Genomic DNA, 11,519 nt, shown 5'->3' on the forward strand with positions numbered 1-11,519 from the left:
TTACTGATTGTTTTGACCCGACGAAGGTTGTTTATTCCTTCGTCGGTAGAATCTAATTAGATTTGCTCTAGTTTTTCAACTGGTTCGGGTCTTTGTATTATGTCTTCATCCCGATCATCACGAACCTCGATCGGTAAAGTCGTTGCTTTTCTTGGTCCAGCCTTGTCCTTTAAATTGGAAACATAGCATTGTTTGGAGGTTTTCTAATCAAAGGTTACCTCCCCTACTCCTTTGCTAGTCGGGAATTTGATCTTCATGTGCTTGTTTGACATGACTGCTCCCAACTTTGTGAGGGATGGTCTCCCGAGTATGACATTATAAGTTGGTAGTTCCCGAACGACCAGAAAGTTTACCCGAATGGTGGTCTCCTTTGAGAAGTTTCCAACGGTTAGATCTAGTTGTACTAATCCCTTTGCTATTGTTGACGATCCAGCAAAGCCATAAAAGTGAGTGGAGGTTGGCTTCAACAAGTCTTCCTCCATCTTTAACTTTTGATATGTTTCGTAAGACAGAAGATCTGTTGATGATCCTGTGTCTACTAACACTCTGTGAACCTCCTGATGGCCAATCTCAACCTTGATTACAATTGCATTATCGTGAGGAGTACATACGCCTCTTTCGTCCTCCTCATTGAAAACAATGCTTTTCTTCTATATTCGGTCTTTTTCTTTTGACAATTTCTCCCGATCCCACGAACTTTGATTTTGCTTTTAATTTTCTAAGGGATTGGGGTCTGGTCTGCCGAATATTGTAAGGATTGAGGACCGACTGGTCCCTGCTACCTCCTTTCCCTTCTTCGATTGAGAAGCTTCAAGCCAACAGTCTCTGCTTCCTGACCGTTCTCTTCTCTTTTGTCCAATAGTTCTTCTCTCTCAATTGTCATCATGACACTCTATGTTTGGCCAAATGCCCCTGGGATATCAATCTCTCAATATCCGCCTTCAGGTGTCTACACTTGTTGGTGTAGTGCCCATAATCTTTATGGATATGACAATATTTGTCCATTTTTCTTTCTCCGGGTTTGGCTACCATCTTGGGTGGCCATCTCAAGATATCTTGATCCTTGATCTGCATTAGGATCGGGGGCATTTAGCGGTGTATATTCAACATGATTGGGTAAACGTTGTCTCCATCCCGAATGTCCTTTATTCCCCCAATTGTTGTTTTGTGCTCTCAAACCTTGGGCTTTTCTTAAGTCTTTTGCTCCTTAGTGGCTGCCTTCATTTCTCCTTGGTAGTGAGGGTTGGATTGGACTTGTATCCTTATACCTCGGTTGTGACACCCAAAAGTTGGTTGGAGGCTGTGAGGGTTTGTGTGAGACTACCCATTGAAGGCTAGTGTCCATCTTAATGCATATCTACCTAGATAAAGATTGGCATGGTTAGCATTCTAGCTACATACGTAGGGCACCACTGCATTTTGCACCTTGTATCATCCAATATATGTGAATTGTGTATTTTACGGAGTTCTTTGGATCTCACACTTGTGAATTCTTTGTTTTTCTTTAGATTGCTTTGCATCTTTTGATGGGACCCAACCTAGAGGATTATGCCACATAAGATGTACTTGAGGCACATAGTTTGTGGAGCTATCTGGGATGCTCTTATGGTGGCGGTTAACGATGATAGGATATTAATTTGGAGCAAATGTTAACCCTATCAGTTTTGAACATTTTCACATAATTTTGTCATTCTTTTTAGTTTTGTTGATAGTTGATTTTCATTCATTATTTAATACATTTATTACTTGTTCTTTGCTCATGATTATGATGTTGTGTGCGATATTTATTATTGTGGTTGTAATCTAATCTTGTGACTATGGATCACATCCACGGGTAGTTGGGGCAGATTTGATGTCATCGGGTGAAATGTGACAAATCATCCCTTTGACACTGTGGAAACACCTTTTAGCCCTTATAGATAATCCAGCCTCCTCATTAGTTGACCAATTTTGTCTTTCAATCACTCGTTTTGGACAAAAAATTAGTACTATTGCTTCAAGTAGTCTATCAACTTCCAATCTTTCTAACCAGTCACTACATACCTACTAGAAGCAACCACCTCTGGGATGGGGGAAGCTAAACGTCGATGGGTCATCCTTCAAGGTTAAGACAATTTATAAATTTGGAGGAATCACAAAAGAACACGATGCACAATTCATATTTTGTTTTGGACAAGGTAATGAAGGTCAAGATCTTATCGCCGGGGGGGGGTCAATTTGATAGTGGAAGGCATTGGTGGCATACGGTATGGTATGGCCTTTCCCCCCCCCCCCCCGGGAAAATGGTATTTTTTTTAAACGGTTGGATAGGGTTTTGATATAATTTCAGTACACAAGAACTTGAAAGAGAAATGATATGCCGAACCAATGAGTTGAGGTAGAGTCAAGGAGCCCTCGATAAGTTTGAAACCACTTAACAAGGGCACCCCAAACTCTATATCCAATGGTATCAATATATATTTTTTTAAATGGATCGATAGGGTTTTGATATAATTTCAGCACACAAGAACTTGAAAAAAGAAATGATATGCTGAACCAATGAGTTGAGGTAGAGTCCAGAATATTAGGCTCACAAAGAAGTTTGAAAACCACTTAACAACTGCGGCCATCCCTCTACACACCCCTCTATATCTCAATGGATATATCTATGAGTTCAGAATCCAAGGGACGCTTCCCATACTAGGTGAATAAGAAATTATATATGCTACTAAGATAAAAATCATTTTTGCTAGAAATCCAAAAACTCTTTATGGTATCAATTATCATTCTCAATTATGAGATTTTTTTATTATTTTAAATTGTTTGACATCTATTATCAGCTTTGTTTTTATTTAAAATAATAAAAAAACCTTCAAAATTCAAAATAAATTTTTTTTCAATTATGAATTATGGTGCAAGAATTTTATTCTTTTCATTTATGCAAAAGTTTACTTCAAATTTTATAATTAAAATGAAGGTAAAATAGTCAATACATATTATTTTATAAATTTTTTCTCTTTTCTCACTTGTTCAATATTATTTTTTAATAATTTTTTATTTTGACATACCAAACTTATTTTTGACAAAATTCATTAAATCATTTTTCATTTTTGACTAATAATGAATTCTTGTACTTATTTATTTTAAATAGGTATAATAAATAATAAGAATTGATACAAAAAAGAACCTTATTTATTTAGTGAGCCATTCGTGCCCGTGGTGCTCTCCAAGACATGCACCCATCTTCTGTACTTGGGCAGGAAGCTACACATGCACTAGCTTTTTGGCCATTAGAACAAAAAGCACAATCAGACGACCCTTTTAAGCATGTCATGCAGCTCCAAGATGATGCGTCGTGTTGCTTTTTGAGTATACGGGACATGTAGCATTCACGCTAAAGTGGGTAGATGCCACATGACTTTCCAGTGGAGATTGGAGAATGTGTAGCTACTGCCATATGATCACCCCAAATGGACCAACAATTAAGTCAAATAACGCTGGAAACGAAACTCCAAAGATGCAATCTTCTACTCCTATATCTATCAAAAAAATTAGATACTAACAATGGAACCAATAACATTAAGACCAGACGTAACAAGGGAGAGAGTGCTCAGGAAGTCGAGTTGGAAGCAAACCCAACCAATTGTACTAAAGTTTGAGGTCCATTTTTTTTTCTTTTCTTTTCTTAACAATTAGGCCCAACTCAATTTAATCTAGATTTAAGGGTGTCAAATTCGGTACGATTTTGGTATAAAGTAATTCGGTGATATTTTTGGTATACATGAAGGGTATAGTGTCTGAAACTTGAACTGAAACTCAAACTGCATTATATCGAATTCCTAAAAACAATTTCAGTACATATAATACAAAATTTGAAAACGCTGTAGTACGATGTGGTTCGATATAATAAAACACTATCTATACACATTTGACACCCTTAACTGGTGATTCGTAGAGCGCTTCAATGGAATCACAACATCCATCATTCACAAGCGACTGTAAAATTTCATGACCAAGCTATCATCACTATTCTTGACAATACAGATACTATAACCACTCCACCATGGAGGCTCTAGCTCTACCATATTATCAAGGATATCAAGACTCTTGCTTTCACATTCGACCAAGTGCACTTCACCCATGTTTTTCGAGAGGCAAATTTTGTTATAGGTACTATTGTTAAGGAAATAACTCTTACCCGATTGCCCTGTGGTTGTCTACCACGCTTTGTTACTAGACTCTTTAGGTTGTACTTTTTTTTTGGTAGATACTCTTTAGGTTATACGTTTTCATCTCAATTTATAAATCAACTGTTTGCCTCCAACAGAAAAAGAAGTACTTTTCTTTTTCCCATTAATTAATTTTATTTTCGTAAAAAAAAATCATGAAGAGAAATATTCGAAATTAGTAAAATATGTGGGGTTTTGTGTAATATAACGTTTTTAATACTCCTTTCCCCCTCTGTTTCTGTTCCTACTTGATGTCATCGCCTTCCACGTAGATGTTCTATTTCTATTTAGGGTTTCGGCAAATAGGGTTTCTTCAGCTATCAAAGGCGTCGTCTTGAGCGTTTGCTTCCGAAGCTGCTCTAACTACATTGTTTACAATGGCGGTCGGGTACGTCGATATCAATCTGCTCGACTCTTAATTGCATTCTGTCTTCATTGCCTCTGATTGTTTGTATTTGTGTTTTACAGGAAGAACAAGAGGATTTCGAAGGGAAAGAAAGGAGGAAAGAAGAAAGTGTAAGTTGTCACATTTGCATCGTTAACTTGTATTTTTTTAGTCGGTCATCTTTTCACAAGCTGACCTGTTATGGTTCTGATTCTCAACTCACAGGGTTGATCCTTTCACTAAGAAGGACTGGTATGATATCAAGGCTCCTTCGATCTTCAGCACTAGAAATGTCGGGAAAACCCTAGTTTCGAGAACGCAGGGGACCAAGGTTATGACTTTCTCCTTTGCTACGACGTCCTCGTTAATTGTGTTTATTCCACTAATCCACAGGCATCTGTATTAGTGGCGTACTGGAGTTGGAACTTAGGGTTAGTTGACAGGGATCTTAAAATGTGACCTTTATTTGTCATTGCTAGCGCCAACTATGGGCTTTTGATGCTCCAATGAGATGGTGTCGTTTTTATTCAATTTTTCTATAAGCTTCTTATCTCTTACTAGATGGAGCCTGGTTGAGCGTGGCCTTATTTGGAAAATTAGATTTATGTAGGTGTGATATATGTGGCAATTTCTTGATTCGCTCCTGCTACTTGATGCCCACAATGTTCTGTATGCATTTTCTGAACGAGAAAAGTTTTATGAAATGACTAGTAACTGGTCTTCAATTACTGTAACGTTGTATCTGAGAAATAAACGGTCCACTGGTGGATCAAACACTTTTTAATTTTTATTTTTATTTTTTTATATTTGATATTTATTCATATTTCAATTATATCTGATGATAGAATATTTCCTAGATACTTTTCCCTGTTGATTTCTGCTAAAATATATGATTTTTCAAATTTCTTGTAGTTTTTTGGTTCTCAGATACATTTAAATCTACTGTTGGGTTTTGAGTTTAACCAACATTCATAGTTGTTGCAACAAAGTGAACTAGTAGCTGGTGAACACTAGATCTGAAATACTGAAGTGGAGACTAGGAATTTAAACCTCTTAATTATGTTTGGGGTTGAATTTAATTTTTATAATTTCACTATGCTATCCTGCTTCATTATCATTTTGCCATTCTTGTCCCTTCTTCCTGTCATATGTTGTTTGCTTGTAAATGGAAAAACCATAGACTATGGAATAATGACGAATTTGAACAATCCCGATATTTATTCCTGTTATGCATTCTGTTTTGTGTGTCTGGTCTTAATTCTTAATACATGATTTACCTAATCCTCTATCCTTCCGCATAATCTCATCACCATGTTTATCTTCAGCTGGATCTACAAGGGTCCTTGTAAATTAAATTTGCCAAAATGGAAGTGATACCTTCTTTTAGACATTATTAACTGTTGGTTGTTAGTTTTTCCCTTCATCTGTTTTGTCTCTCTATCCATTGCAGCAAGCTTATCGGCTATTTTCATGACTGGTTGGATAACTTCTGCTTGGCTGGTATTTTGGGTCACCTGGTGGAACTTGCTTTTCCTGTGCCTCTGACATTAACTAATGTAAGATTGGAACCCTAAGGAGATAATCTGAAGATGATGGTCAAGCTCCCATAAATTCAATAGAAAAATTTTGGAATCAGCTCTAATGAATAAGCAGTCAACCACTGCACAATAGTTCTTTTATCTGTAGCTTGGATTTGGGAACATTTGGTAGACATGTAACCCCAGGCAAATTAGTAACTCTGATTTCAGAATCCCTGCCCCAACAATGAAAAAGGGTGGAAGAAGAGTTGAGTCTGATAATATTTTCTTTATTTATTTAAGCTGTGATGTTTGGATTGTGGACACTACTGAAAATTTTGACCAATTTCGGGTCTGCTGAATTGAGATATATGGCAGCAATACCAAATTATGAGGTTGGAGGAAATCTTCAAATTAGTGCTGCACCAGGTCTTCGAATGATGTTGAAGTGTAGGGGCTATGTATGAAGAAGCTTTGGTGCAAGTTTTATGGGATTCCGAGGGACAGAAGTGATCCATGAAATTGGATTTGGAATAGGAGATTTGCAAGTATCATTGCTCAGTTGACAGAATGGGCTAGAATTGGAATTTTATAGGGGGTTGTTATGGGTGTTATATGCTTTTTGATTTGATGAAGAAATACAGAATTGTGTGAACATGAAGCCCTCCAGCCAAACCTTGAGCAGATATGAACTCATGCATTTTAAACCCCTGAAGTTGGAACCATATTAAGCAGTGTTTTCTATTATTGAATTTGGATTATCTCAGTCCTTTAGAAATCTTCACAGAACTTGAAGCAAGGGAAAGGGAAACAAAAGAAGAGAGAAAAAATTGTAGGATTTTTTTTTGAGGTTGGGGGGTGGGTTGTGGTTTGGGGAATGGCTCTCTAAGTCCATGTCTCTCATCTTCAGCTATCCCAGGTGTAAAACATGGAATATGGAATTTCTCTACTACTTTGCTAGAAAGTCTCTATATTTCTTATATTCATTTATTCTGCTCAAAGAATTTCAGTGGCTGTCTTTGTGGAGGCCTGGACCAATGTACACAATTAACTCTATATGTATGATGTATCTGCACATGGTAACTTGAATTAACTGGTCCAGTAGTGGTCCATATGCATTGGTTTGATGGTTTTGCATCTCATTCTTCTTCCATCCACCTGTGGATTCTACATAAGATGTTAACTGTTTTGTGCTTTATCAAGCATTTCAAGTATGGAATAGAATATAATTTGTTTATTTTGGTTTGGTATTAACATAGTTACTGAAGCATAACTAAGACGCCTCTCTTAGGTGGCCCAAGGCAATTGCTCACTTTTTGTGTATGCAAAAGAATGTACACTTTGTGTCTCTAGGTGATGCCAAGGGGGACACCTTGTATGCCATATGATGTCCTGTGGGCTGTGCAGTCACTTTTTTGACATTTTCTATTTAGATTTCATTTTTTGGGTTCTTTGATATGATCAGGATTTCTGCAACACCTCATATTGTTGGTAGTTCACTTTGTTGCTTTGAAACGAGAAGCATGGGATCATTTTTGCATTAAAAGGGAAAGAAACCTAACCCTCAAAAGGGTAAAAGCTTATTTAGGGTTTTATTATGATGGGATGAATTTATGTTATTTTTTGAACTTTTGTTTAATGATAGTCTTGCATTATCATGACTCCTTAGTATTTGTTCAGCTTATAAGTAGAACTATAAAAGTTTTAGCATGCTAGTTGTGCCAAATAGAATGGTTGTAAAAAAAAAGTGCACTAGAATGCTTTGTTTGCCAAGATGATGCCATGCGGCTGCTTAAGCACCATGGTGCTTGGGGAGCTCTCAAATGCGTTGCTCACCTCACTGCTTTGATAACTGTGGATACAGATGCTTCTAGAATAATTTAAGTCTTAAATTGTTTACTTTCTGTTCCAGATTGCCTCTGAAGGACTTAAGCACAGAGTGTTTGAGGTTTCTCTTGCTGACCTTCAGAATGATGAGGATCAATCCTATAGGAAGATCCGACTCAGAGCTGAAGATGTTCAAGGGAAGAATGTCCTCACTAACTTTTGGGTAATCATATATTATATCTTTATTTTATTTTATTTTTCCCTCATTCCTACAGCTGCCCACTTATTGTTGAAAAGATCATAGGAAAATATGTGCTGAAAAAGTTATGTTTTCTCAGGGAATGAATTTCACTACAGACAAGTTGAGGTCTTTGGTACGTAAGTGGCAGACCTTGATTGAGGCACATGTTGATGTGAAGACTACAGACAATTATACTTTGAGGATGTTCTGCATTGGATTTACAAAAAGGCGACCTAACCAGGTTAAGCGAACGTGTTATGCACAAACAAGCCAGATCCGGCAGGTGAATTATTATTATTATTTTGTCTTGCAAGCTCTGTTTTTTCTATTATTCCATACCTTGTATGTGTATGGTTTGATATTATTCCTGCTTTTCTGGCTTGCCATATACACTTGTAATGCATTTGCATTTTACTATGTTAGATTATGTGAATTTTGGTTGACTTTCATAATATGGATTTTTATTGGGGTTCCAATCAGATTCGCCGGAAGATGAGAGAAATTATGATAAACCAGGCAACCTCGTGTGACTTGAAGGAGTTAGTACAGAAGTTCATCCCTGAGATGATAGGGAAGGAAATTGAGAAGGCCACTAGCAGCATTTACCCTCTACAGAATGTCTTTATTCGAAAGGTTAAGATTCTGAAAGCTCCCAAGTTTGATCTTGGCAAGTTGATGGAGGCAAGTCTCTCATTGACCTTGGTTCCGGTTCAGTTTTTAACATTTATACATGTACAGTTTTATGTCCCCCCCCCCCCCCCCCCCCCCCTCTTTCTTCCCTCCAAAACAATAAACATAGACATAAATACAAAAAGGGGGGGGGGGGTTGTTTGTATACAAAGCATTACCTGAAGGAGCATTGGTCCTTTTCTGTCATAATTTTCTTATTCATGAACTGTTCCAGCTTGCCTGAAGTATAAAGTACTTGTTGCTTAAATGTTCTGCTTGATATATCTGGCATTGGACCTCTATGTTCTCTGCAAGGGTTTAAATTGCTTGAAAAAAATATCATGATGACATTTTGATTCATCTGTGTTTACATGTGTGAGTTGCCCCTTTATCATTTGAAAGTGTTTCGATATTTAGTTATTCCGTTCTCTGTTTGCAGGTTCATGGGGATTATTCGGAGGATGTTGGTGTGAAGGTGGACAGGCCAGCTGATGAACCAGTGGCTGAGGAAACTGAAGTAGTTGGAGCTTAAATGGATGTTCCGCAGATTTTGTTTTTGTTGTCCTTTTCAAGATTTGGAAGTTTTGTTTGTCCTTGATACATTTGAGCAACTCAACCAGAAAACGATTTTGGTCATACATTGTGAAGGTTAAGTTATTTGATTTTGAGGAACAGGAATGTGGTTTTTGCCTTGTCTTCGACCCATTGGCTTTTAAGTTTTAACTGAATCTGTTCATTCTGGAGGTGTTGATCTGAGAATAGCATCATCTTTTCTCAATGCCTTCTGGTTGTGGTTGTCACTGCATAACCTTTATCTATTGGACAAGGGGTTGGTCCGTGGTTGTGTAGCCCTTGCATCAGAACGGCCCAGTGAGAGCGCAGGCAAGGGTTTATCAGCACTGATGTGATTGTTGATTACAGGAGCCTCTGGTTATAAATTTTACATTTTCTCGTGTCAAACGATTAAGCTGCATTCTTTTTCCCCTTTTTTCTTCTTGTGTCACATATGTTCCTCTATTTTGGTGATGGAAACTCCCAATTAATCCCCCAGGGTCATGATGTGTGCTCAAGGGTCTTTCCTCAATGAACCCTAAGGTAACCACAAGAATTAGCTCTCCTTGTTTATGAAGCCAGAATTGGTTTTTCTATTCGCCTCCAACGAATCTCTAAAATGGGCTTCTACAATGACATGGTTTTTGGGTTTACGGCTTTAAGCCTTCAAGGCTTCAACTCCCCTAATTTGGCCAAAAATAAAACTTTAATTCCTTTGGGGAACTGTACTTTTTCGGTGAAGGGAACGGTTTTTTTTTTTTTAAATGAATGTTGACTCAAGGTGTCGCTATTGTTTTCTGTACATATTGTATGGTATCGAAAATGTGACTCTTTGCAGTAAAAGTATCTTTTATCCCGATTAGAGGTGTTTTCTTTCACATGTTTAAGAGGGAGATCTATTTATAATGGGAAATTACGGCCCCGACTTTGATTTTATTATTAATAAATACATGTTCTCTTACAAAATTACTGTGGCCCCCTCCTTGTAACGGTGTGAAGTAGCCGTTAAGTTTGAATATGTAATGTCCACTTTGTCCTTCATTAAAATTAAGAAATCAAAAGACGATACTACCCCATTTATAAAAACGAGATTAAATGTCAATTTTACCCTAACTTCATTTATTTTGAATTAAAAAAATATTGGTTTTCCACCTTCACTAAACTTATTTATTTTGAATTAAAGAAATTGGCAAAATTCAAATCGATTTGGTTTCCCACCTTCTCCTCTAGCATACGTAGGGAAGGAAACCACAAATTGGGGGGACTGGTGCTTTTTAATATTGGAAACGAAACGTAACACCTCCCCATGGGAGTTTAGATTTTTAACCGCTTTACTAACCCACCATTGACGAAACCACAAAATCTTGCCGAGAAGGAATTAACGAAGTAGGTGATATTCAGTTTCCAAATTTGAGTTGAATTCTATCTTCCCTCCTCTTCGGTTTCTATTTTAATTTTATTCAATTATTATTTCTTTATTTTGGTGATTAATTTTAGAGTAAATTATGATTATTTTTTTCTCACAATTAATTAAGGGTATTACTGTAACTTGACAAAAGGGTAAATAAGTAAAGAGATAAGTAAAAAGGTATTTTGGGATTTAAAAAATATGGAGATGCCACATCAAAAACTAACGGAACTAACGAGGGGCATTAGTAATATATACAAAGTTAAAGGTTGATTAGTAATTTTCAAAATACGGGATACATTAGTAATAAAATCAAAGTACGGGGGCAATAGTAATTATCCCATTTATAATTTATTTTAGAGCAAATTACACCACCCCAAAATGGAGGCCTTAAAGCATGACACCCCTTATATTTAAAAAATACATAAGTCCTATTCGTTAAATGATTATTATTGGTTAATCATATTTTGTAAAGACCATTATACCTGACATCCCAAGAAATCATAGAGATAAAGAGGAAGGAGGAGGAAAACACCGAACCAGAACAAAACACACCCCTAACTAACCACTTCCTTCTTTGAACAAGCCTTCCCGGATCTCATGACAATCTCAAAGAGCAGACCATCTCGAAGGAGTTGAAAGATTGTTTGATCTAATGGACGGGTCCACACATACATCCGAATTCTCAAATGGCAAGGAATCAAGGATGGCC

The 11,519-nt window shown here is 37.0% G+C and overlaps 1 protein-coding gene across 1 annotated transcript; it reads left to right on the forward strand.

Moving 5' to 3' along the window:
• The first annotated feature begins 4,457 nt into the window (after window positions 1–4,457).
• Window positions 4,458–9,539, forward strand: LOC149028582 (small ribosomal subunit protein eS1-like). The gene is made up of 7 exons (XM_089137890.1): window positions 4,458–4,596; window positions 4,677–4,724; window positions 4,819–4,924; window positions 8,023–8,160; window positions 8,276–8,461; window positions 8,659–8,859; window positions 9,287–9,539. Exons 1-7 carry the CDS (start codon window positions 4,586–4,588, stop codon window positions 9,377–9,379), a joined length of 783 nt encoding a protein of 260 aa, XP_088994016.1. The 5' UTR covers window positions 4,458–4,585; the 3' UTR covers window positions 9,380–9,539.
• The last annotated feature ends 1,980 nt before the right edge of the window (window positions 9,540–11,519 follow it).

The sequence above is a fragment of the Hakea prostrata genome, chromosome 1, assembly GCF_041222555.1.
Source record: "Hakea prostrata isolate BN-2017 chromosome 1, UWA_Hpros_2, whole genome shotgun sequence".
NCBI lineage: Eukaryota > Viridiplantae > Streptophyta > Magnoliopsida > Proteales > Proteaceae > Hakea > Hakea prostrata.

Excerpts from the sequence above, each read along its gene's own strand:
- LOC149028582 (XM_089137890.1), top strand. Across the intron at positions 4,925-8,022 it reads CGAGAACGCAGGGGACCAAG|ATTGCCTCTGAAGGACTTAA; the intron begins GTTATGACTTTC and ends TTTCTGTTCCAG. Across the intron at positions 8,860-9,286 it reads ATCTTGGCAAGTTGATGGAG|GTTCATGGGGATTATTCGGA; the intron begins GCAAGTCTCTCA and ends CTCTGTTTGCAG.